The following is a 26,510-nucleotide window of genomic DNA, read 5'->3' as shown; positions in this document are numbered from 1 at the left end:
TACAAAATTATCAGTTAGGGAGACATAAAGCACTGAAGCCTGGCTCAGTTGTACAAGCTACAACTCATTTGGATGAACCGTGGAAAAAGCAATATCAGAACTTACAGTAGATGCTTCCACAGGAGGTTTCCCCTTGATCCAGCTTGACCTCATTGAGAGCACTGAGCTACCGAATAAGAACTGCTACTTCCGTAACTGCCATAAACCGAGCTCGCGGCACACAAGCTCCAGCAGGAATTAACAGCCCTAGAAAAAAAGCAAGGGAACCTCCCCTCTTCACTCCCACCCCCTTTTATTTTTTTTGGCTATCTGACAAGTTGGAGACTGTGCACCAGATGTCAATCTCCTCCTTGTGTTTCTAGTCACATGGCATTGAGCTCAGTGAGTTTAATTGCACACAGCTCCAACTGGGAAACGGCGCTGCTGTTTCCCAAAGGATATCCGGGTGGGCTGTCCTCTAGGTGGGGGCCAGGAGGGAGGGGGAACAAGCGTGCCTGAGTGTGCACAAGTGTGATACGCAGAGAACATGCTAGCAGGTAACAAAGCTTTGAGGTGAACATGTAACAGCTGCATAACCTTTAGTTGCTAACAGCATCAGAAAATAAACAAATTACACATCAACAAGTACACAGACTAAATCATATGTCAAGAATTTTCTTTTTCTTCTGAAGATTGCACATTCAGCCAAGGACAAAAATCCTTTTTTCTTTCCTGCTGAAGTAGGTATTAGGTTTTCCATGCCTTTTGAAATGTTACGAACAAATAGAACCTGCCTCTCATTACTACTCTACAAATAGCGCACAGTGAGGGCAAGCAATCCTATAAACAGTTTAGGTGCTCAGGAAAATAGTGTTCACGTTGATTTAAATGAAAGACTTTCTGCTCATCAGGGAGGATAAGTACAATGTAACATTAGGATCAAGCATGTTTAATGATCATTCTGCAATAAGGACTACAATTTTAATTATCTTAACTATCCCCTATTTTAAGAGCAAGGTGCAAGGGCACCAAAAACCCCACAACTCTGCTATTAGAGTTATCAACATACTAGCGACATTTAGCACATGTAGAATGACATCAGTTATCTGCACCTTTTCTCACTTTCCAAGAAAATAAGAACTTAAGTAGCAGTTTACAATTTATGTCACAGGAACTGAACAGCAGCCATCTTCAGTAAGCAACATCCTTTCTGTATTTTCCTCTCTTCTCATTAGCTAAGTAATTAATGAATTACTCTTTAAGAGCACAGAAAATAGACATTTCTTTTTTAAGCAATGCGTATTTTCTTAAAAAAAAAAACAACCCAACATGTAAGCACAATACAGCTTGTGTGGACACAGAGCCACAAAACAGAAAGCTACTGTATCTTTAAAGGGTCATAAAAATCCAATCAGGTTTTTAATTCTTTTTCTTTTCACAGAAATAGTATGTAGTTTGGTAGCAACCAATGTGTAAGCATTCAGTAGAATGCAAAAGATTACGCTGAGTGATTATCCTTTAACGGCAGCTTTTCTGAATTATCAGACACAGGTGTACATTCCCCTCCAATAAAATATAACTGAATAGCTGAACTCGAAAAGCAGTGATTTGCTCCATTCCTGGGTGGTCAGAGCATAATGTAAAAGGTACTGAGCTGTGCACAGCTCAGCCTGGGAATGAACAGCGCAGCTAGGCTTGGGTGCTAACCCCAAGAATCAAATACTGCACCAGTTACAAACAAGCAACAAAAAGAGGCTTACATTTAAAATCATTTTAATCAAAATGAGTTTCCAACACTGGGCTGAAGCACCAACATTTTTCAGAAGACTCTGAATGGAAAACCATAGATCACTTCTAGAAATCCCATGAAGGGATTAACTTCAAAGTTTAAAGGCTGAATATGTGAAAACACACGCTGGCAGGGATCTAATTTAAACAGGTCACTTCATTAGAACTGGGATCAATTAATTTAGAGAGGTCATCTGCTGGGATATGAAACAGATATTCTAGTCAGCAGTCTTCATCAGAAAACATGCTGATTCTTTTTTAACAGATGAAACCTGTAAGGGAAAGAAATTGTGAAGGAAACATTCTGCATTTTAAAAAAGTATCTTTGGGAAGGACATTTCAAGAAGCCTGGGATAGAATCAGAGAGTTAAAAGCTTCATTCCTGTCAAAGCGCAAAACTGCCTCTGTTCTTCCAAATCTTCTTCCACAAGTTAATTTTTCATATTAATGGCTGTGCAGGAAATCAGTTTTTTGATAATTAGTTCAGTTATAAGGCTCAGAGCTTGGTTTTCCAACATACTGCCCAAACCATATCATGCAACAGTACTGTCAATTATGACACGGATTTCATTGTGCTTATTTGTTGTGGGGAGAGAGGGGAATATACAGAATCACTGTATCATTTAGGTTGGAATGGACCTCTTGAGATTATCTTGCCCTGCACCTAGAACCTTGACACCTAGAACCAGTTGCCGAGGACCAAGTCCAGCTAGCTTTTGAATCACAGAATGGTAGGGGTTGGAAGGGACCTCTGGAGATCATCTCATCCAACTCCCCCTGCTTGAGCAGGGACACCCAGAGCAGGGGGGCACAGGGCTGTGTCCAGGCCAGTTTTGAATGTCTCCAGGGAAGGAGACTCCACAACCTCCCTGGGCAGCCTGTTCCCCTGCTCTGGCACCCTCACAGGAAAGTTGTTTTTCCTCAGTTTCAGGTGGAACTTCCTGTGTTCCAGTTTGTGCCCATTGCCCCTTATCCTGTCGTTGAGGATCACTGAAAAGAGTCCAGCCCCATCCTCTTGACACCCACCCTTTAGATATTTACAAGTATTGATAAGATCCCCCTCAGTCTTCTCTTCTTGAATATCTCCAAGGGTGCAGACTCTACAACCTCTCTGGGCAACCTGTTCCAGTGTTCAACTTTATTTACAGAAAAAAAAGTGTTTTCTGATGTTCAGATTGATTTTCATGTGCCCACTGTGCCTCTTGCCCTGTCACTGGCTCCCTGTTCTTCGCTCACTCCCATCAGGTATTTATATACATTAATAAAATCCCCCCAAGCCTTCTCTCCTCCAGGCTGAACAGGCCCAGCTCTCTCACCTTCTCCTCACTTGAAGGATGCTCCAGAACCTTCATCATCTTTGTGGACATGTGCATGGACTTACTCATGCCTCTCTTGCGCTGGAGAGCCCAGAACCGGCCACAGCACCACAGATGTGGTCTCACCTGTGCCACGGAGAGGGGAAGGATCCCGATCCACTGGCAACGTTCTTCCTAAAGCAGCCTAGGATGCTGTTAGGCCGCCTTCTCCACGAGGGTGCACTGCTGGTTCATGGTCAGTTTGCTGTCTACCAGCACCCCAAGGTTGTCCCTGCGAAAGCTGCTTTCCAGCCAGTTGGCCCTAGCCTGTACAGGAGCAGGGGCTTACCCTCAGATATCCCCGGATGCAGGACTTCGCATTTCCCTGTGTTGAACTTGATGAGATTCCTCTCTGTCCAGCCTGTCAAGGTCCCTCTCCATGGAACCACAACCCTCTGGCTCATCAGCCACTCCTCCCAGGTCTTTTTGTTAGCTACAGACTTGCTGAGGGTACACTCTGCCCCATTGTCCAGGTCATTAATGAAGATGTTGAACAGTACCAGCCCCAGTATTGACCACTGGGGTATACCACTTAGTGACTGGCCTCTAACTAGACCTTGTACCACTGATCAGAACCCTGTGGGCCTGGCGATTCAGACAGTTTTTCACCCACCTCGCTGCCCACTTATCTAATCCATACTCTGTCAGTGTGTCTGTAAGGATGTAACACAAGACAGCATCAAAAACCTTACCAAGGTCAAAGCAATCATCATCCACTGCTCTCCCCACATGCACCAAACTCATCACTTCATTGTAGAGTGCTATCATGTTGGTTAAGCATGATTTCCCTTTTGTAAATCTTTGCTGACTATTCCTGAGCACCTTCTTGTCCTTCATGTGTTTGGACATGCTTTCCAGGGTTAGTTGCTCTGCCACCTTTCCGGGGATCAAGGAGAGGCTGACCAACCTGCAGCTCCCCAGATGTTACCAGAACATCACCAGATGTTCCTTCTTGCCTTTCTTGAAGATAGGAGTGACATCTGCTTTCTTCCAGTCTTCATGAACCTCTCCCAAACACCATGACACTTTAAAGACAATAGATGTTAGCCTTGCAACGACTTAAGTCAACTCCCTCCACACTCACAGATGCATTCCATCAGGCCCCATGGAGTTATGTATGCGCAGCGTAAGTGCTGCCTAACCTGTTCCTCCTCCACCAAGGGTAAGTATTCCTCCAGACTTTCCCTCTGATCTCAGAGGCCTAGAATTCCTGAAGGCTGATGTCATCAGTAAAGACTGAGGCAAAGGCAGCATTGCGTAACTCAGCCTTTTCTCCATCATAGCAGTAAGCAGAGACCATATGTATCCTGGCAGGGACACACTGAAGACTTGTATAGGACTCATAAGACAATTATTCATATAATTACACCAAAAATATTCTAAGAGTTTGCATTAAGGCATGGAAAAGTTTTTATGTAGTACAAAAAGGACTGTAGTCAGGAGCAAGAGGATGAATCTTAGGAACTTAAAACATCCAGACAAAAAGACATCATTTAATAATATTCCAAGGGAAGTAGTCCTTAACTCTTTCTACATTCAAACAAATTGCAAAAGATACTAAAACAACACTGCATGAAACATTTCTGCATTGAGAGAAAGACGGAATAAATTACTTGCAGGGATTGTTCGGAAGCAACATTAAATAGAATGACCATTTTCAAACTAGGCAAGGATTGTCATGTTTTCTGTACAGTCATCTAATTACAATTAGTTTTACTAGCGCATATAAAAGTCAAAAGCCTCATTTGGATTTTCAGGTTCCCTTCGTTCATGATATAGGCTTGCAAGCATCATTTACACTTGCACTTGTGTAACTTGAGAGCTCGCAAACAGGTTTTCTGTGGGTGTAAGATTAAATATAACTCTGTAAGGTCACAGAGCTTTAGCACATTTACACTAATGTGACAAATTGGCTCCATAAGATTTTCACCACTCTCAATCCCAAGTTAGAATTCTCTTTCTAAAGTGGATACAGTAAGAATACCCCAAAAGTAGTAATGTATAATGAGCTGTTAGCTTATTGCAGGGCTTGTCACTGTATCATCATCAACAAGCTTGCATTAACTTGCATGTGTCACTTCTCTGCTCTTCTTCCAGCATGTACACCTTCAAAATACTTAATTGCATTTACTACCAGATGTGGCATGCACCTGATAGAAAAACATGCAAGCTTACTGCAACCATCCCTCATTAGCAGTGATTTGAATCTTGAATGTACCTTGTCCAGTAAATTGTACTTATTAAACTATTTTATATACAGACTAGCATACTAGCATGCTGTCACAGGCAAAACAGACTTGACTTGGGGAAATTAACTTCATTTATTACCAATAAAATCAGAGTATGATAATGAGAAATAAAACCAAATCTTAAAAACCACCTTCCCCACAACTCTCCCTTCTTCCCACGCTCAACTTTACTCCCAAATTCTCTACCTCCTCCCCGCAGCGGCACAAGGGGACAGGGAATAGGGGTGGTTGTCAACTCATCACACCTTGTTTCTGCTGCTCCTTCCTCCTCATGGGAAGGACTCCTCACACTCTTCCCCTGCTCCAGTGTGCGCTCCCTCCCACAGAAGACAGTCCTCCACAAACTTCTTCAATGTGGGTCCTTCCCACAGGCTGCAGTTCTTCATTAACTCCTCCAGTATGGGTCCCTTCCATGGGGCGCAGTCCTTCAGGAACAGGCTGCTCTAGCATGGGTCCCCCACAGGGTCACAAGTCCTGTCAGCAAGCCTGTTCCAGCGTGGGCTCCTCTCTCCATGGGGCCACAGGTCCTACCAGGAGCCTGCTCCAGCATGGGCTTCCCACAGGGTCACAGCCTCCTTCGGGCATCCACCTGCTCCGCCCAGCGTGGGCCCCTCCATGGGCTGCAAGTTGATATCTGCTGCACCATTGACCTCCATGGGCTGCAGGTGGACAGCCTGCCTCACCACGGTCTTCACCACGGGCTGCAGGGGAATCTCTGCTCTGACACCTGGAACACCTCCTCCCCCTCCTTCTTCACTTGACCTTGGTGTCTGCAGGGTTGTTTCTCTCATGAATTCTCACTCCTCTCTCCCGGCTGCTGCTGCACCACAGTTATTTCCCCTTTCTTAAATCTGTTATCCCAGAGGTGCTACCACCATCGCTGATGAGCTCAGCCTTGGCCAGTGGCGGGTCCATCTTGGAGCCAGCTGGCTCCAAGATCTGTCAGACATAGAGGAAGGTTCTAGCAGCTTCTCATAGAAGCCACCCCTGTAGCCCCCCTGCTACCATAACCATCCCATGCAAACCCAATGCAGCTGTGAAAGGATGAGTAATTCCCATATAGAAAAATCAGAATATAAAAAATTGAAGTGAAATAGAAAATGTCATTTACCTCAATCTAAATCTTGAAACAAAACAACAAAAACACAAACACATTTACTTCAAACCCACTGTAAAGACTGAAATCATCATCATCCATGCACTCCTCTGACTTCCAAATGCATTGTCATTTTTACAGATCAGCAGCTTTAAGCTTAACTATAAGGTAGCGGCACTTTTTTCTTTTATTCAACAACCTCTTGTATCTTTTTATATAAGCTTCTCTACTCTTCAAATAAGTTCAAATAAAACAAGATAGAAAATACTCTTCTCAAATTTACCACCACAGCATTACACAATGTAAGCAAAGGAAGGGAAAAGAGAGGGCTGTAGAGTGAACTCAAGTCATTGCTTGAGCCCTGGCCTCCATCTTACTGTAGTCTTATTTATGCTTTGCTCCTGGTAGCCCTGTGACTGATCATTGCAAAGAAAGAGTACACCAAAGATAAAACCTCAAACACACCAATATCCCATACATCCACTGTAACATGGGCACCTGGATACTAAAGGTCCAGTGACTTTCAAGAGACTTAGGGCTCCCCAGTGTTCAAGGTTTGGTTATTTTTAAAAAGACACTTAATGACCTCAGAACCAAAGCAGAGCTTAAATAAAGAATTTAGAAAGCAAATATTACTACATGCTGAAAAAGGTTTCTTAAAGGTAGCAAAAGAGGCAGCTCAGCTGATTTTCTTCATTTACTCTCAATATTTCATAGGAGCTGTCTCCTCTACTGCCTTTGTCAGTAGCTTTTGCTTTAATTGCTGGGAAAATTTTCACTGTAGTATTAATATGCAAAAAGTCTACCACCTCAAGGTGGAACCCAGCCCCCAAAACCCCAAAACACACAAACCCACAGTCACACTTTTCCTAGCATTCAATCATTATAGCTTACATATAACAAGGATGAACCAAAATTAAAGGTAACTTCTAAAATATCAAAGCAAGCAACAGAGGATAACAATCAAATGAGAAGGATTTTACAATTAAAAAGTGAGCACACTATCCCCTGTACACAACAATGCTACGCAAGCAAAAATATCACTTCCTTTTTGCTTTGCTACTGTCATCCACATACTGACCCAATCGGTAAGACAGTTTCTCCTTCATACAACCAGATGAAGGAAAAATGGCATAATAGGCAGATTTTCTACTTACCTTAAACTACATAAACCAAGAAAAATAATCCAGGCATATCTGTCTGGACAGATAAGTAACTGCTGCATCTGGGTTTGGGGTGTGAGAAAGTGGGGTCAAAGCTTTTATGTAATCCTGGATACATCACTCATCACTGATAGGTCAAACTATATAATATTTGGTAGAAAAAGCTTGCTTCAGGAAAGAATGTCTATAAAGTGCCCAGAAATTAATTTCTTACCAAATTTGTTATTTGTATTTGGTAATTCAGGTCTCCAGAGAAAATAAAATTCTTCAAGCTAGGATTATCAACAATTTAAACATCTCATGTTGTCGTGTATGGATAATTTGTATGTATTTTGTGGTTTGTTGTTTGGGGTTTTTTAATTGAATATGCTAAACACACTGGATGTTCAGAAAATCTCTCCAGCTAGGGACAAGTGCAAGTATCAAAGCGTGGCAATGTGAGCAATCTGTCTATCACACAAGATTAATTGGATACAACACATAACAGCAGAGTCATCTACTGAACCAAGTCATACCTAGCTCTCTTTAGGAGATCATTCCTTCACTGCAAAGCAAGCAAGCAATGCAGAAATGCATGGTGGTACTAATAATTCATGAATACAGACAGGCTGATATATACACGATGCAAGCAAAGATAATCACAAAACCCGTATCTTAGGTGACAACTAGGTCTGCAATCTTCTTCCTTCCCAACAAAACCAATCTGCCAGGCCACTGGAGGCAAGCACATTATCCAGATATTTACTCTTTTGAGAGCTTTACTAATGCTTTATTGTTACTGTTTTGCAGCAGTATCTCTGGGAAGAGAAGTCTTTCCATTCTAAAGAACAAGCTCAGAAAGCTTCCTTTTCCTACACTGCAGATACATTTAACCTTGACCTGTGACCACATTTAGGGGTAAAAATAATAACATAGGAGTGATGAGGACCAGATAATGTAGGAGATTTAAGAAGAAAAAGGGTTGGTTTGTTGTTTAAAGAATAGGAAAAAAATGCATGTAATGTGAAACAAGGGGCATCTTATGTTTATGTTGCAGGACAGCCTGTGTAAGCCTTCAGAAAAAGTATTAGAAACTAACCATGAAAGTTATTATGTTTAAGAATAAAGAATCAATGAGTGACTTATCCTTTAAACAGAGATCCTCATTTGGGTTACCTACAGCATATAATCTTGTTACACACCAAATAATGTTTGTTGGACAATTTTTTCCCCACATGTTAGTATCTTCTTTGTAAGACAACTCCCCTTGCAAATTTCAGTTTTCATAAACCTAAGGTAGTCAGTTCTGAAAATCAGATGAAAAGCAACTAATTCCCAAGCACAGACTTCACAGGAAAAGATTAAGTACCAGCACCAGTCCACACATCTTGTGAGCATCTTTCATGAAATGAGGGCTACTGAAGTACAGCCATGTTTAATCTGAATCCTAAAACACAAGAGAACTTTGCAGTATTGCATAAATTGAGTAAGAACTGCGAATAAATATTTTCCATCACTGGTATCATCAGAAAGGAACAGCAACATGAGACTATAGAAAATGTGCAAAGAGAAAACCCCATGGACTCGTCCTAAATTGAAGCAAAAAACCTTGAACGCTAGCACGAATGACAACATGTAAATTTTATGCCAACCGAAAACCACAAGAAATATAGTATTGCATCATAAACAATTTTAACAAAACTACTCCTAATGTAACACAGATACTAGTGAAGAACAATGTCCTGAAAGATACTCAGTTTTGTTTTGAGACTCAAATTTTTTAGAAGCAAGATGGCTACAAATACAGCTTCTGACACTATCCAAGTTACTCAGAATTTACAAGCTTACAAACCACACAGTGCAGCAGGACAGATTCCCATCACTGGTCAGGCAGGAGTTTAGAGATCGTGAGGGGTCTGAAAGTCACATGCTTGTATCTTTTGGGGAGCTAAAGACAAAAGACTGCACTGAGCTGCAGGTTGGTGAGGGAGTCTAACATGGAGGGAAGTATGGCAGAAGAATATACTCTCTAGACATCCTCCTGTATTAAAAGAGATCCTCTCTAGAATGGGATATTTGGGGAGAAACCTGAAGAACTAGGAGCAACGTGCCTCATACTCCCACAAACAAAGGAAAGACAAACGCTTTTTGGTAAGGAACCCAGCAGGCGATTTTAGTCGCCCACCAGACCGTACAGCACACTGATAAGGAAAGGCATCGTACTCAAACCTTTGCTCCCATCGATAAAATCCCTAGAAAAACTGCAACAGTTTGTGCAGAGAGGTTGTGAGACCTCTGTTGCTGGAAGTGTTCAAGACTTGACTGGACAGGACCCTGGGCAAGATGACCTGCTTAGCTCTGCTTTGAGCAGAGTATTAAGCTGCAGGACCTCCAGAGGCCCCTTTCAACCTGGAGTACTCTGTGATTCCATAATGATTCTGCTTGCAAAGCCCAGTACCTGAAAAGGTAGGAAGTAACAGAACAGACACCATTCAGCCAGCTGTAATTCACTTCTCTTTTATGTCACTTTGTACGCTAACTACGCAAATTTATGGCAGAAAAATGCTATTATGTTAGTCAATAATATACCATTCACATATGCAAAGAGGGCACGAAAAGATGGACCACTACAAATTAATCCTTTGCACTCATCTGGTCTTGCAATACTCATCTATATGTAAATCCAGTTCTCCCAGTGCTATTTCTTGTATGCAGTAACACATCCCAGCACATTTATAAGAGGAGAGAAATGGTAAAGACATGTTAATATAAGCAGTATTAACGATCTTTCCTCAAGGCAATATGCTTATTAAACCATCCTGACTCTTCCTGCAGTTTCTCGTCCCATCCGCTATACAGATTCTCATTGCTGACACCCAGAAAATTTAAAACAAAACAAAAAGACAGGCTCAAGAAAAGTAAATTTTTGAGAAAAGTAAATTTTTGTAGATCATACCAGGAGACTATTCAATGTATATGTGAATGTAAATGTATTCAATGTATATGTGAATGTGAATGTATATGTGAAACAAATTGAGCCTAGAAGATTGTCACCTTTTATACAGCTAACTTCTTGAGGCCAGTGGAAGTGTCTACTTGAAAAGCTTCTAAGATTTGTTCTCAGCCTCACAAATTGCTTGGTCCATCTCAGACTGTGAAGATGACTGTGCAGTCTCTCTACACTATAATGTAGAAGAATCCCTCTTTCATCTTCTCCTTCCAACTCCTCCACTGAGACAAAGTTTTATAATTCAATGATTTCATCCCAGCTGTTTCCACATTCAGGTCTTTTCAAGTAAAAAAATCACAAGAATCCATCACTACAAGTAGAAAACCCTATGTGTTTTCTAGCAAGACCAGATGAACAGCTGAAGCCAGTTTCGATGACCCCTCACTAAGAATGATAAAGCAATTCCAACCTGAGACAAACACTCATGGTAGAAGAGTTCAGACCCACTTACTAAAGTCTAGCGAAGTTATTGACAGTCTTAATGAGATGGGTAAGCTTATTAATGGGCAGTACTGCCAAACCCACATAAATAAACATACTAAGAAATAAAACTGACAGCACAAAGCAAATCAATTGGCACACACCAAATCAGTTAGAGCACAATCCTGAAATAAAATTAACATTGGCTTCAGAGTTCGTTTTGCACAGGGCACAGGTTTTATAATTAACAGAGTAAGCAATTGATCCATTTTAACTCAATTTTTAAGCCTTAGTGCAAGGGAACCTGACTTCTTCATATTCCAATGATTAGTTTCCACTGCATTTCACTAGTAATTATCGAATGCCACATGAATCAGAGCCTCATGTTTATTCAAAATGGATGCAAATTTTGTATTAAAGCTTCATATTTAAGTAGAATATACTCTGAAATATTATATAGATAGCAGCTGGAATACATGCAACAAAATGCAATGGCTTTGGCTGGAGCTCAATTTTTATTAATTATTTGCGTAAACAATTTTACTAGAGATTGTTTGCTGACAGAGTAACTATTCCAGAAAGCTAGCACAAAAATAAAATCAAAATTAGGTAGATTATCTTAGTTATTGTCAGTGCTGCTGTAGCAGGCTTAGGGTCATTTAATTCTACTTTTAGTGTAATGGTACGTTTAGTCATTAAATATACCTTCCCTTGATTATCCTTATGTATACCTTCAATTGATTATCTCAGATTTCATTTTTTAGATGGTCTGCTAGCAAATGGATTAACTGGTACCATCTTTGCCTAGAGATTAATTTATCTATCCAAGTCATTACAGGCCATTTACTGTGCTCTTCGACCCAAAAAGTACTTAATCATGGAGCTGGTAAAAAGCAAAGCACATTCAGAAATCTTGTAACGTCTGCACTAAACAGCGAAAAGGAACTCTCTGTAATACTGCAAATGTTACTTTCCCACCCTGCTCTGTTCTTTTTCCATTGCAGCACTTGTGTGTAGCACTGGATGTTCATGGCTAAGCTGATCTCCCAACATCAAATACACAGATTTATATCAAGTACAAAAAGGAACTAGGAAATACTAGGAAAAATTTACACTAAGAAACAATCCACAGTCCCAGGCAAGTCTGCTGAGGTGCAGATATATAAAGAAAAGGTAATACTGAATCAGAATCCATTTCTTGTATCTAGCTTAGCTTCTAAAATTGCAAGAGCACTTTTAAAATTATTTCTTAGCATCTCTAACACATTCTGTAATAGCTCTAAAGGCTATTACATCCTCTGTAATGGATGCAGTATCACATTAGGATGTATACTAACCTACAGTTAGAATGTGACTATCACCTGAAGAGACTGAACAAAAACACTATCTTTTAAAATTAAGAACTAAACAATTCAGTACCTCCTGTAAATAGCACAGTGCCCTCTTACAGTTGAAAACATCAAGGTTCAGATCATCTAGGGGACTGAAATGTCTTTAATAACCTGGACTTGATTGCCCTTGCAATCACTATCACAATTAAAACCTGGTTTAGCAGTTAGATAATCAGAGCTAAAGCCTCAATCCTACCGAGCTAAAACTTCAATCCTTTTAAAAAGACACTTCCATATGGAGCATGTGTACAGTTCCTCATGTGCACAAGCAAGGGAAAGTTAGGGACAGGAAAGCAGAGCGCCTGCATCGATACCAGATCCACAGAATGGAAAGAATCAGCTGGCATGGCATTTTAAGGCAGAAAAATTACATCAAGAGAGCTAAATCGCAGATGTAGTTACAGCATGAATTTTGTAATAATTCTTAACTAAACTGTTAGATCAAAAGAAAATTATTCCTTCCCTCCCAGATCCTGCATAAGAACAGCCTGTTTGCAATTTGTATTTGGCTGCCAGGGGAAGCATTTGGCCTGCAGTTACATTTTGTCAGCTCAGAAGGGGGATTCTGACACCCAAAATGACAATTACTTGAACTGGAATAGTAGTTCACACATGGAAGTGATTCACACCTTTATTCTAATTAGGCACCTAGTTTATTACAACTGAATTTATTATAAGACTCAATGTTTTAAAACCAATCAATTTCAGCATTTCTTGAAAGGAATTTCAAAATTATAAACTCTTCAATGAAGGAAGCAGAGTCCCATCACTGCAGCCTGGGCACAGACCAAGTCCACGTCACAGCTCTCAAGAGTGTACTCTGGCATATTCTGTCCTATTCTGCTTTAAGGGAAAAAACCCTAAATAATAACTTGAAATTACAACATAGCTTACTCCAAGAAGTCCAAAGTGGTTCACATGGGGATGCACAAAAGTATTTTACATCAACTCACATCAGATGGAGATTAGTTCTGTTCAGCTCAGCCCTTATCCCTGCTTCCACCTGATGTTTCAGGTGGATAGACAAAAAAGAACAGGTAGAAAAAATAAAAGACAAGGGTGCTTGATCCAGCATTTCACTGTCAGGGGTTACTTCTTTCAGTGAAGGTCACAGGCTTTAACTTCATGCTGTCCTGTGTCACAACCCTAAAAGAAAACTCATCTGGGAAGATGAAACAGGAACATCAAGAAAGGACGTGCTAAAATAGTCAAGGAATACACAAGAAAATAATCTCTGCCACAAAATCTTGTATTTTCTGAACTAATTTAAGCAATATCTCAAAGGATACCCTTGCATTTAGAAGCAAGAAACACCCTAAATAACAAAAGCAAGTAAACACCAACACACGATTTAAAGAGAAGAATCTTCAGCTGTTACATTATTTCACCAGGGGAGAAACTCCACATTCCTGAAACCCTGACAGTGCGACAGACCAGAAAGAAAGGTTTTACTGTAGTTATCTATGGTATCAAAACTCAACTCCAGAACTTCTTATATCCCTTAAGAATGCTTAAGTATTCAAAGAAAATTGCAACAGGTGAGACTTGTTATTCCAGAGGAGAATTATAAAGATCCATGCTTCTTCATAATCATATAAAAAACATGGCAGAGAACAAGTCATTGGTTTGTTAATGATGTTGCCTAATGCACTACTGCAAAGCGCCTACATGCTGTGCTGAGAATTAACACAGCTATCACTAAACACATTCAGCCACTTGGTCTCATTGCCAGGAAGCTGCTACCACTGGCAGCCTGCTATGCAGGAAAGATTCTCCAGCAGTCATCCCACCCACTCCCCCCCACCCAAGATAACAAACATCTCTGTTTTCTTTTTAAAACCAGTGCTGGCCCACATACCTAAAATTACCTTTTCCTTATAAATAACATTCTATAAAATAAGCAGTTGAGTCAGTTGTTCCCCAAGAGTAGTAATTTAATGGCTTTTTCTATATCAGACTACAGGTCAATTCACAATTTGTTTGGTCAGTACCTCTACCATATTGTGCTGACCGTTAGCCAAAAAGCTCTCTCCCATCCCTATGGGGTATGGCTTCTGACTAAGCAATAGAGGTTATACAATAAAAGGTACAGATTTTTAAAAAATAAAAGTCAAAGAAAATATTGGAATTCATTTTGACAGCATCAATAGAGGAACCAGCTCTCCTCATAACTTCGGTAAAAGCGAGACTCACTTCTTTTGGCAGGCATATTTTGAAAGCTGAGCCCCATTAATACACTACCAGCTTCTTCGGAAATTAGGATCATCCAGTGCCTAGTTTGGGTTTTTTTAAAAGAAAGTCATTAAGAGAAATAAGCTTCATTTGAATGACACTTGTGGATTCCTCTTTTTTTCTACATCTAAAAGAAGCAACCAGATAAATAGAGAAATCAAGGCCTTCAGTGCCAAAGCTTTGTCAAACAATGGCATCTAGATGCATTTTCTCATTCCCTGCTGATGCTATCAGTTATTAACAACAGTGTATCTGGACTACGAAACAAGTGGAGTGTGATGACTTGCAGTTGCTTTTAGATATAATTACACATACTAAGTAATTAGCCCAGTCAGCACTTTTATGCCTTTGGAAATGAACTGGCTACTCACTGCCAAACCTAAGATCCTGCCTGGGACACAAAACAGGCCAAAATATATTTTAAAAGATGCTTAAATCCTGCACATGGAATTGTTAGTGTGTTACGCCAAACACCTTTGATAACTTCAGGGGGTGTCAGACATCATCTCCTGGGTGACCACCCAGCTCAGATCACTGTTACCCTGCTAAGGATGCTACATTGCCCAAAAGATCTTTTCTCCAAAGCCTGTTCTCTCACGCTCCTTTCTCTAGTCACAACAAGAAGAACCTCCAGCTACTTGTGGGACACTTTGCTCAGCCTGGACAGCTAGGCAGGACCTGCAGCACTCTAGGAGAACTTCACCTCCTCTCTGGGAAGAGGATCCGACCACAGCAGCCAAGAGCCTCTGTAACAGGCCATGACAACTTGCTTGATCTGAGATGAATATGAAAACACAAAAGCTCCAACTTACATTAGATGCAACTGTTCCCCTCTTCCACAATTCGAGTTTTGTGCTTCAGCCTTCCAAAAGGGCACTGATATCTTGATCAAAATGATCAAAACTGAAAAATATATCAGCTACATTTGAAAAAGGACTTCAAATTGTGAGCCAACAGTATCGATCTCAGACAACGCGAGATACACAAGGACTCAGTGGAAGGGAAGCCACAGCTCTGGAAGAGCTCCCAGGAATGAATCCTGATTTAGGCCATTTTCTCGGGGCAAAACCAAATTTCTGCTTAATAAACTGTACTATCATAACAAAAATTACACACGAGTCCAGGTGCTTCTTGTTGCTCCACCAATCAACAAACCACCACTTCGCTGCTTCTACCAAAAACACCATCTTCAGCTGAGCTTTTTATAACTTTAAAATCTTATATATTCTCTTTCCCCCCCTTTTTTTTCCTCTTCTTTTTTTAAGGGCTAGTGCCCCAGGTCCTCCAAATGCAGGCTGCTGATTTCAGGAAGATTGCCCACAAAGCACTGAAGATTCTGTATTACAAACAGTGCTATGCTCCCTTGTGTATATATATCTTTTCAAGGGTACTCCCTTCTCAATAAATCATGAGTTCCACAAGCAAAGCAGTGCCTCAAGCCACAAGCACAACTCAGTATCTCTCACCAGTAAGCGAGGGGGAGGAGACTGGACTTAAAAAAAAATTGTCATTTAAAACAAGTCATAAATGGCTCAACTCAACTGCAAAATGATACCCTGCGATGAGTTAAATCAGCTGCTGCTCTTCATGTTCTTACTGCAAAGCCCATGCTTCCACATCTCATTTGGCTTTACCAGGTAGCCTAAAGAATAAAAACATCTAGAAAAACCTAATGAAACAAATTGCAGTGTGTCAGTGAATAAAGTAGTAACTCCCAAAACAATATTCTCAAATAGCCTCGTCTTAAAAACACACTATTAGAACTGCATGTTGGCTTGTCTGAAAAAGAAATAACACTACTTCCTAATAAAAAGCAATTAGAGGTAATTTAAACATTGTGATTAATGGACACTAGGAGAAAGAGAATTTGAAATTACTTTCTAAGAACAGATCTAGAAGAGGACCAAAGTAACACGTAATATTTAAAAAAGCTGATTTATGCTCCTTTTTTTTTAAACTGTATTCAATTCAAGATACTACGAAAGAACTGGAAAAACAAACAGCTTTATTGATGTCCCCAGCCATTACACATTTTGTTAAAGGTGATATAATTTAATTTAAGCCATTCCAATTGCCAAGGAGCATTCACTAGTAGAAAAGGGTTTCTTCAGCTCTCTCAAAAACTTCTTCCCCGTTCTCCAGGTCTCACGTGCTCCAGGTGCCCTACAATCTGTGGGGTCTCAGAGTGAAGTGTTTTCCTTGTGGGCAGCACTGGCAACCGAAGCAGACAGTAGAAGCTGGAGAAGTTTGGCATGGTGAGAGACTTTCAGTGCATGAGATGCCTGATACGCAGCTGTGAGCCTCCTCAAAGAGTCGATGCTTCAGAACTGCCCTTTACCAAGCAAATGCCACAAAAGCACAAATCAACAGGCTGGTGCAGGATGATGTGGACAAGTTCTGCCCACTTAACAGGAAAAGGGGTCAGAAAATAATGTAGTTTTTCAACTCAAAGAATAGTCAGCTATACACAACAAGTAGCAAGCAAATGCTGTGGTCCTAGTGTCTCAAACAAGCATAAAAAACAAAGAGCTTTTTCTGTCACCAGAACACAGAAATGTGTACTGACAGTCTTAATTGCGTTTATAACTAGAAGAGACTGTATGCTTGCCATAGTCCACTGTCCAAAGTACCTCAGAGAAGCAAAAGCACACAGCAATATCAACATATTTTTCTAGTTTTTAGAGTGCACTTTTGCATGAAACTTAGCATTTTCCAATTAATCACAAAGAGGATACTATAAAGAAAAAAAGAAAAAAGTATAATAAGTAATTAATAAAAGCATCCACCATCATATATGGTTTGCGTCTTAACCAATGTCAAGTCTCAGATACAACAGAAACAACCTATAGAGACCTAGCGTGCTTACCTCTGTATTTGGTTGCAGTGCCTGTCCATCCTGGGCTGCAGACGGTACTATTGCCCATGTAATGTTGGCACTAGCAGATGATAAGGAGCTGAGGGCACCATTTTTCAGTTGCTCTGTGGAGTGTGACTTGGGCCCAGGCCACCCCAGGATACCTTCTGAAGCAGAAAATGGGTGTCAACTTACAAGAGGCAGCTTACAGATCTCTTGCCATTCATCTCATGATTCTACTAATATAAATGAACTGCTCTCTCTTCTCTGCTTCCATGCAGTTTTACTTTAGTAACAAAAACACTCTGGCATCTTCTATGCCAATTTATAAATATTTTCTCTATGAAGTTAATGAAGGAAGATTTTAAAATGTTACTCCTATGACCAGATGGAACTGTACATAAAGATTACACAATCTGGCATACCTTGCTAATTAAGCAAATATTCTCTATCCACTATTCTCATAGTTATGAAGTTATCCAAGTAAACCCTCCATTTCTTCTTCCTGAAATCAGAGTTTTAAGCTTAGCAGCTGTATTTTATTTCTGTCTGTACTATTAAAAGCTCTTTCTAGGTTAAGTGCTAAAATGCTTTATTAGTCCCAAGACCACAGTAAAGATACACATTAAATATGAATCAAACAGAACTAGACATTGGAATAACCCTTATTTCTGGGGGCACCTGATTTCCAGAATAAGCCAGCATTTAAGGACTCCAAGGCAGAAAGAACAATCAGCTAAGGTGACTGCACAGTTGTTACTCCCTTACTGCTCTAAAACATAGTATCAACGTTCAAATCAGTAGCCCTCAGCATCGGGCTTAAATTTCAGCTATTAATTACACGCTGCTATAAAATGCAGAGATACGTATAAGAAAATTGCAGCTTTCAGTAATTACCATAATTTGTATATGAAAATACAATTAGTGCCACAGGGATGATCTCCTTCTCCAATCACTGACAACTTTTTAAGATGACCAAATCAACACAAAGTACATTACAGAACATGCAATTTCTCCTTCCCCCAACACCAGGGGTTACCAGAGGTTGCCTCCTAATTAAAGTAAATGGTTTGATCTGGTAAGGTAATGCTGTTACATTACAGTAACAGTTACATTATTAAAAATGGGCCATGGTCCTACAGCTGACCTCTTACCAAATTCTAAAGATAAAATAATTACAGAACATTCCTCTCATCTAAAATGGCACTGAGTTCCCATGACATGACAAAACCTCAGGTCTACTTTCTTAGCGTGATTTTGTGGCACCATCTTTTGCTGAAGAAAGCATAAGCAAATAGTTAAGTGTAAAAAGATTTTCAAAGATCTGAATAAGCAACAGGGGGGAAAAAAATCCAGGTTTGGTTGGTTTCTTGTTTTGGTTTGGTTTTTGTTTTGTTTTGTTTGTTTTCTTTTTTAAATGTGTATTTCACACAACTACTCAAATTCCCCAAAGGAGGAACATCTCTGCAGCTCTGCTGTCAGACCGCATACTGCAAATCTTTTTGGGTTTCAGTGACTTTGAGGACTATGCCAGTAGATCTTGTAAGTCCCAGTTGAGTTACGTGAACCATGTGAGAGAAAATGCAAGTATCAAACAAAAGGTCATTTTCTTGGATTGGCACTACCCATTGGTCCTTCACATCAGGAAGCTAACATCTGGCCCCATTCCAAAGATGAGGTTAAATCAACACACTATGCTGGTACACATGGCAAGGAATGAAGTGCACAGTGAATGTAGTCATAGTATCTCTTTACTTTCTCCTCAGGTCTTGAGTAATTTGCTGCTAGGAACAAAGGATAACCCCAGATCCCTCAAAACAAGCCCTGACTTAGAGAATAATCCAAAGACTGTTTTGGCAGATGCAAAATGGACTCTGACTGCATGAGAGGAAGGAAGCATACCATCAGCATGAACTATAAAACTTTGGTTCACTGGAGGGAATTCATATGTCTGTAAACTTACAAAATTTTTACTCTTTTTGATGTCAGTACAGATTTCAAGGAGAAAGGAAGTGCAAGAAATTAAAATAAACTTATTTCACTTTTGAATAGACACAAAGAGCTTTATGGAGCATGCCTATGCTTCTTGCTCTTCGTTACTTTCCCGTAACAAACCTCAACCTGTTTTTCTGTTTCACCCTGTCAAACAGCTGACTATTGCTGCTATTTTCCTATTACAGAGAGACTTAAGAAAAAAATTTGAACCGACTTCTCTTTATGCCAATCTTTGAAAATAAGTCATCCAATCATTTCCTTGGGCTATCCATTTTCTCTATGCACACACAATTTATTTGGCCTTTACTGTAAACAATTATTTTTTAAAATTTATATATATTTTTTTAAATCTAATTTCTGGAACTAAGCACAAGAAAAAGCTCCTGTTTTAAAAAATACCTTGCTTCAGGGGAAATTTTGAAGTGTGAACGTTTATTACTTCATCATCACTTACACATTTTTAAACACACTAGTTTTCCTCTTCAGTACAAACACACTGTAAAAAGACTATTTACTTCATCTTTCTCCATACACTTTAGAAACTGCTAGAACTATGCAGGCAAGGTTTTCTGCCTGTCCCAAGAGCAATGCTACCTTCACAGAACACTTAATCAATTTTTAAGCAGATATTAACAACACATTATGACCCAGCCAACACCAATAGGATGCCAAGAGTTAAGGTCCAAAGGATAAAGCACATCTGTTTTGTCAACACTTCTGCGTATGAGAAAAATTGTTTTGTTAAATTCTGTCTGCCTGGAACTTGACCACTTTGCAGAAGAGACATATGCAGTAAAAGATGTTAGTCACACACCACAGAAACCTAAATAAAAAGTCAGCTCTCTGAACAAGTTGAACAAATTCCATGCCAGTTTCAAAGTGCCATCAGTTAACCTTCGGTGATCTTTAATCTACACATCTTAACCTGACATGTCAGCATTATCGTATCATCCCAAGGGAGTTGCCATATACCTAACAGCAGCCTACCTCTCAGGCAAAAGCAAAGTATGAAGAGAGAACTCATCAGAAATAATCTTAAAATCAACTAAGGTCAGAATACAATCTCATAAAGAAAGTGAAAGGACACAACAACTCGGCTCCCACTTCACCCTATCAGTTGTACAGCCAAAACGTTCTCATCTGCACGAGTAGAAATTACTCTTACCACAAAACAGTGTATATAGTTGTTCTCTGTCCCATATCAAAACAAATTATTTTATTGGAATTCACTCTCAACAGACTAAGCTGCCACCTGTAAATAACCAGATTAATGGAGTTACCATCTTTGCCACTTTATGGCACTCAAAATTTTCTATCACTAGTTCAATTCCTGTTCTTTCAAAGACTTCAAGAAGGAAAAAAAAATTTAAAATTAAGCATATTATGAGAAATAAAGTTTACCTTCAGAGTTGGACAAGAATAGGAAGAAACTGCTGTCACTGTTTTGTTTTTATGCCAGATTTTTGCTCTGTTCTCAGTCATAGCCAAAGACAGCTGGAGAAAGGTAAATTCAATTCTTATTTCGATACATTTCATAATTCTAAAGAAATTCTCCAGAAAGGCAGTCACAAATTATATAAAAGCATTCACAACTACACAGCTACTTGCTTTAAGACTATGCAAAGCACTACACTAATTACAACAAAACATCTGTTTCTGCAGTAAACTGCAAAAATTAGGAATGACGTACCAAATACACAACTAGTAAAATCAGCCAAATCTCTTCTACCTGCAGAGTGTTGGTTCCCTGGTTCCAGGACTGAAAACCCAAGCCTGATTCCTCTGGAAGTTCAGTGCATATGTACACACAAAATGAGAGTTCTTACATGAAACACCCAAAAATGAGCTTCTTTCCCTCTTCTCCTCAACACCAGTTTCCACTGTGATGAACATGCAGCAGAAAAATCCACCAAGGCATGGGAGAACGCTTCTGCATGAGAAAAGTACAGCATCCAGACACAACCTACTCCCTATAGCAATGCTATAGTTCACAGAACCCCATCTATTTCAGATTGCACAAATGCCCTCAGGAGAAACATGTTTCCCTTTCACAGGTGTACACAGCAGGAGGGAGGGAAATTCTCCCCAAAGAGGTGGTTTACAGGAGATTTTTCAGTTGGTTCTGGTTTTCTAGGTACCTGATGTACCTTCAGCTACATTTTTGCACGATAACTGATGAATGAAATATGCTTAACACCTACCTCAATTCTGTAACAAAAACATCTCTATTTTTATGTCCTCTGTTCTTGGTTTATAGACTAAAAAAACCTTATGGTTTATTTCCTGGCACAATTGTAAGCTATCTTCTATTGATAAAACTCTTACAATATATTGTAACTATACCCTAACAAATATCCCCTTAACAATGCAACGGTAGGCCTCAAGGAAAGACCAAGATTAGATCTGGACTCCCTTTGCCTGCCAGGGATGGATGCCACCGTTTTGTTTCTCTGCTCAATCCTACAGCAGGCTGAACCAACAGCAAGTGGCAGCTGCATATCTGCTTTCCCGATTAGAAAGACAACATTGTATTTGCTAATGCTGGGTGGGGACTAGAAAATAATGTTACCTTCCAAAGAAAGAAGAGCATATGAGGAATAATGTATTAGCATTTAGGTAAGACAGCAAATTGTTTTGCTTATTCTTGACAGAAGCAAGTTTAGCAACGGTGCATTTACAGGAGACCTGACTGACTATGCCAAATCTAGTAAATTACACCAGTACCAAAGAATACCTTCTCCCCTATCTTCTTTCCTCACCCTTCCCTGCCCACAAACATTTAGTAGGGGGAGTAAGCAAGAAAGAAGGCTCCTCTGCTCATTTTTGTCTCCTCCTGCCATCTCAGCTGCAGGAGAATCCCTAGCTGTCATTTGTCACCAAATTGAAAGCATTTAGATTTTGTCTTTACCATCCACTTGTTTTCTCCAAAAAGTAGGCACCAGAGAATCTGATAAAATAAAGTTCAAGTACATTGCCCTGAACTCCAGAATCATCTTCAATCCATTTGCTGCCATGGGAGCCAAAACAAGCAGCATTTACACATTCAGATGAACTTCAGAAAATCCATAGTGAGGGAGGGTTTGGGTTTTGTTTTTAAGGATCCTCTGAAAAAATAAACATTATATTTTACGCTTTGGAAAAGTGAGCAAGTGAGAAACAGAAAAATATATTAGGGAATTCCTATCAGGGAGATGCTCTATTCAGTAAATGAATGGCTAATGTGAAATGCAGACTAAAAGAACAGATTTATCTGTGCAGGCTGCTTCTACAAGACGGGATTCTGTCTGCCAAAACACTAAAATAAAAAAAACAGACTTAAAACACAACATAGGCTGGTAAAGCTACTTCAAACATTCAAGTTTGCTGTCTTTACAGTTTGGGAGGGAAGTACATTAACCATAGCAGTCATTAGGCTCTAGAGATACCTCTTCTGCCAAAGGCTACAGAGGCAGACAAAATGACACTATAAGCTTTAAAGTTTGACGTGAAGACAAAAGTTTCTTCTCTGCATTTTTATTTTAAAAGGTACCTGTTTCATGCCTGCATGCTAAATGAACTCAAGCTTGTCACAAGGCACTTCATGCTGATCAGCAATTACTTTACATGTGCCTAAGTGGTGACATTCTTGGCCAATAAGAAAAATCCTTGACATTTTTCTTCCTCCTACCAAAAGCACCAAAATTCCCAAACCCAAAGAAGCTTGTATAGATGCAATCCCGCATCCACAACTTACACTATATGTAACCAACACTTTCAGCTAATAATAACCTTCTCCAACATATTTTTCAAAGAAAGAAAAAAAATTACAAATAATTTAGCCAGTGATCAATCCACATTCCTTTAATAATGACAGCTAGAAATGAATTTGACATTATTGTGACTCAAAAGTAGAAACACAGGATTTTGCTGACTGTTCTTGTTGATGCACTTCCAAAATCAAGCACTAATGAAGATGACAATCACAAAAACCCTTCACTGAAGCTTTAGAGTGGAAATAAAACATGTGTTGACTACCCCTCAAGCCAAGATTGAATACTTGCATTTAATCTTCACATCTGCTTGTAGGCTTGAGGTCTAAGAATGACAACTCATGAGAAACATAAAAACCAAGAGGAAAAATTGTGTCTGTCTTAAGCTATTCCATGACAAAGGATGCCATGAAAATATTTAAATTCAAGACCTATGCAGTCCTATATTCTGGATAAGATTCCACTAAACTGAATCAGCCAAGCTGCTTTCTTTCTACTCACATTACTGGAAAACAAAGCAATAAAAATATTTACATCTCAAGGAGACTTTTTTCTGTTTAAAACAATAAGGATTTGTAAATCTGTTTAAAATAGCTACTATTTAATTATAATCTTCATGAGTGCATTCCCTAAGTACTCGGTCAGAAACTCTCAGCTATTAAGTCCTTGCTTTAGAAACAGTAAGATTGCAAGGCCTACAGTTCACAGAGAAGTAGTCAGCAATCCTTGCATAACTGGCCATAAAGATTTCAAGGACACAAGCACAGCAAAGGCACAGAGAAAGCAGAGAAAGAAGATATACATCTACTTTTCAGGCAGTCCTCTCTCTTCATAGTATAACAGTGAGAGCTTTTGGTGCTGAAGGAAAGTAAACTCAAGGGTAAGTTCAAATCGCCAAAGCTAAGCCATTGATTATTTCTTACACTCCTCATGAGCAAGACTGTGCTGCTTTGTTGGACCGGAATGCTTTCATGACTGTAGGCTAGAAGTAGGAAAATAAGTTATCGAATTCATATCTTCTCTATATATATAAAATTCTGTGGATCCTGCCCCACGATGTCCACTAGCATCTTGGGCACTACGCAGCAGGTAATGAGACAACACTGGGATGGAAACGTCTGGCAATAAATTGTGCCGGGCCATCACATCTCATGGGAAAGGCATTTGAGACTTCCTATCAGAGGAATATACAATTTTTAAACTAACAAGAGACATTTTCAGCTGACAGTATCAAATGGGGACAGTAAAGGTCAATTAAAAAAATTTACCTGGAGGACACAGAATGAAAATTAAATATATCATCTCTCAGAATTAGTTTGCTAGAGGATTACTTAAAGGCATTATTCTGATTTGTTATGCGTTTATGCAGCTTTGATGACTCCGAATCTCTACCTGCTCAGCAGAAATATTAGGTCTATCAAAATACTCCTGGACAAGATTAAGTGTGTAGGAAAATCAGCAATCCAGACCTGTAGGCCAGGTTCTTCAAAGCAACTGTGTTGATGCGGAAAAGAAAAGGGGGGGGGGGACGGGGGACGGAATCCTTTCACTGACTCTTTCAGTCAGGAAGAAGAGACTAAAGAGATATTTAGCAGCTTTTAGTTCCTTTCTTTCTTCTTTTTAGAAGAATTAACTGCATTCAGTTTCTCACAGTTACACCAAAGATGCTGGTGTGAACCAGTGCTACAGAATTTTGATTTCTGAATGGTTTCTTGAACAAGTTTAAAGTGTTAGGAGGAACAAACAAAAACACTTAATAAATTTTATTAAGTACTTTATAGTCATGGCTTTCCACTCTTCATAAAATATGGGATTCTATGTCACCAGTTACTAATGTTATGCTTGCTTTTCTCTATTCTTGTGCATAGATACCCAAAAATCATTATCAAGTCAAAATAACGACACTGATTTAACAGATTATTTGGACACAGATTCAAGGGCACGTACAACTCAAGTCATCTATCTCTGACAGTTCACTTAGATCACACGGACATGAAAAACAACCTTCAGTGACTTTGAAACTAGAAAGAGACTTTTCTTTGAAGGATGCTTTTCATCTTTGTTCCAAACCATTCTCTCTTGAAATTAAACTATATCAAAGGATTCAATTAAATGCACTTTATCATTACTATTTAGATTTGTGTAAGGTTTTCTTGCATTTTCTAAAAGAAAACCAGAACACAAAAATAGAATACATTCTTTTGTTTACATTCCTTTATGAAATATATCAGAATCAGGATGTGGGAAAGTCATGATATACCATAGCATAGGTGTCAAGGTTTTTACACTGTTTTTCTAAGAACCCTTTTTACATCATCTGCCTGCTTCTCAGCTGACCGTCTCACATGTCTTTCTCCCCACAAAGGGAATTCTTCAGAGGGCTTCCTATCTAGCTGTTTCAGTAGCCCTGAGGGCATATCCGTACAGTAGGCATAAGCCTACTGTAAGTAAGGACAGGCTGGGGGGATGTTGTTGAAGCACCTGAAGGAAACCTAAAAAGCCACCCCGCACCCACAGTTCTGCTACTGCTGCTGCTCCTTATACCAAATCCTGCTCCTGCTCTTAGACCAGGCAGTGCAGTTTGTGTATGGAAAAATACTGACCACCCTCTCAGAAAGCTCAAGGTCCAGCTTCCAGCATTATGGACAGAGATGTAGACCTGGGTGAACTGAAAAAATTTGAGCCGCATGGGGACTGAGAGGTTCATGCCTGCAAAGCTCAATGCAGAATCAAACTGTTTAACATTCTAGGTTAATAAAAATTTGCTACAGATTTTTTTTTTTGTTTGTTAAATAGCAGCATGGAGAACTTTTCTCAGATTAAAAAAAAAACATGGGCTGGAATAAGTCTGCCTCAGCAGCATCCTTCCATGTAGAAAACCAGAAATATTTTTATCACTGTAGAAATGCATAATAATAATGTATTTTTATCAAGCTAATCTGTATCACGATTTCAATCTCAAAAAAAAAAAGCCAAAAAATTAGACACAAACAAAAAATAACCCAAACCAAAATAACCAAGCAGGTTCTGTACTGTCATCAAGAATATAGGCTTATCTACCCATTCTCCTCAACCCCTCCCCCCTTTTTCTTCTGTCTTCCTGTCTTCAGCACCTGATTTTCCCTGAGAAGACTTAGGAAAACCTCTTTTCCTCCTCTCTCCTGATTTCAAAAAATTTTGCATCTTGTTTTAGGCAAAGAAAAAATTTATGATACTACAAGCTGCTCACCCCAACTTACCTCTCTGAGGA

The 26,510-nt window shown here is 39.6% G+C and overlaps 1 protein-coding gene across 1 annotated transcript in view; it reads right to left on the bottom strand.

Annotated features, from left to right (window-relative positions):
• Positions 1-26,510, bottom strand: part of OSBPL10 (oxysterol binding protein like 10) — a 121,909-nt gene that overhangs the window by 23,650 nt on the left and 71,749 nt on the right. Inside the window, exon 6 of the mRNA XM_064444220.1 lies at positions 17,529-17,683. Within this exon, the coding sequence (XP_064300290.1) occupies positions 17,529-17,683 (155 nt within the window). The remainder of the gene's footprint in view (positions 1-17,528; positions 17,684-26,510) is intronic.

The sequence above is a fragment of the Phalacrocorax carbo genome, chromosome 2, assembly GCF_963921805.1.
Source record: "Phalacrocorax carbo chromosome 2, bPhaCar2.1, whole genome shotgun sequence".
Lineage (NCBI taxonomy): Eukaryota > Metazoa > Chordata > Aves > Suliformes > Phalacrocoracidae > Phalacrocorax > Phalacrocorax carbo.
This window is presented reverse-complemented; position numbering and strand designations above follow the sequence as displayed.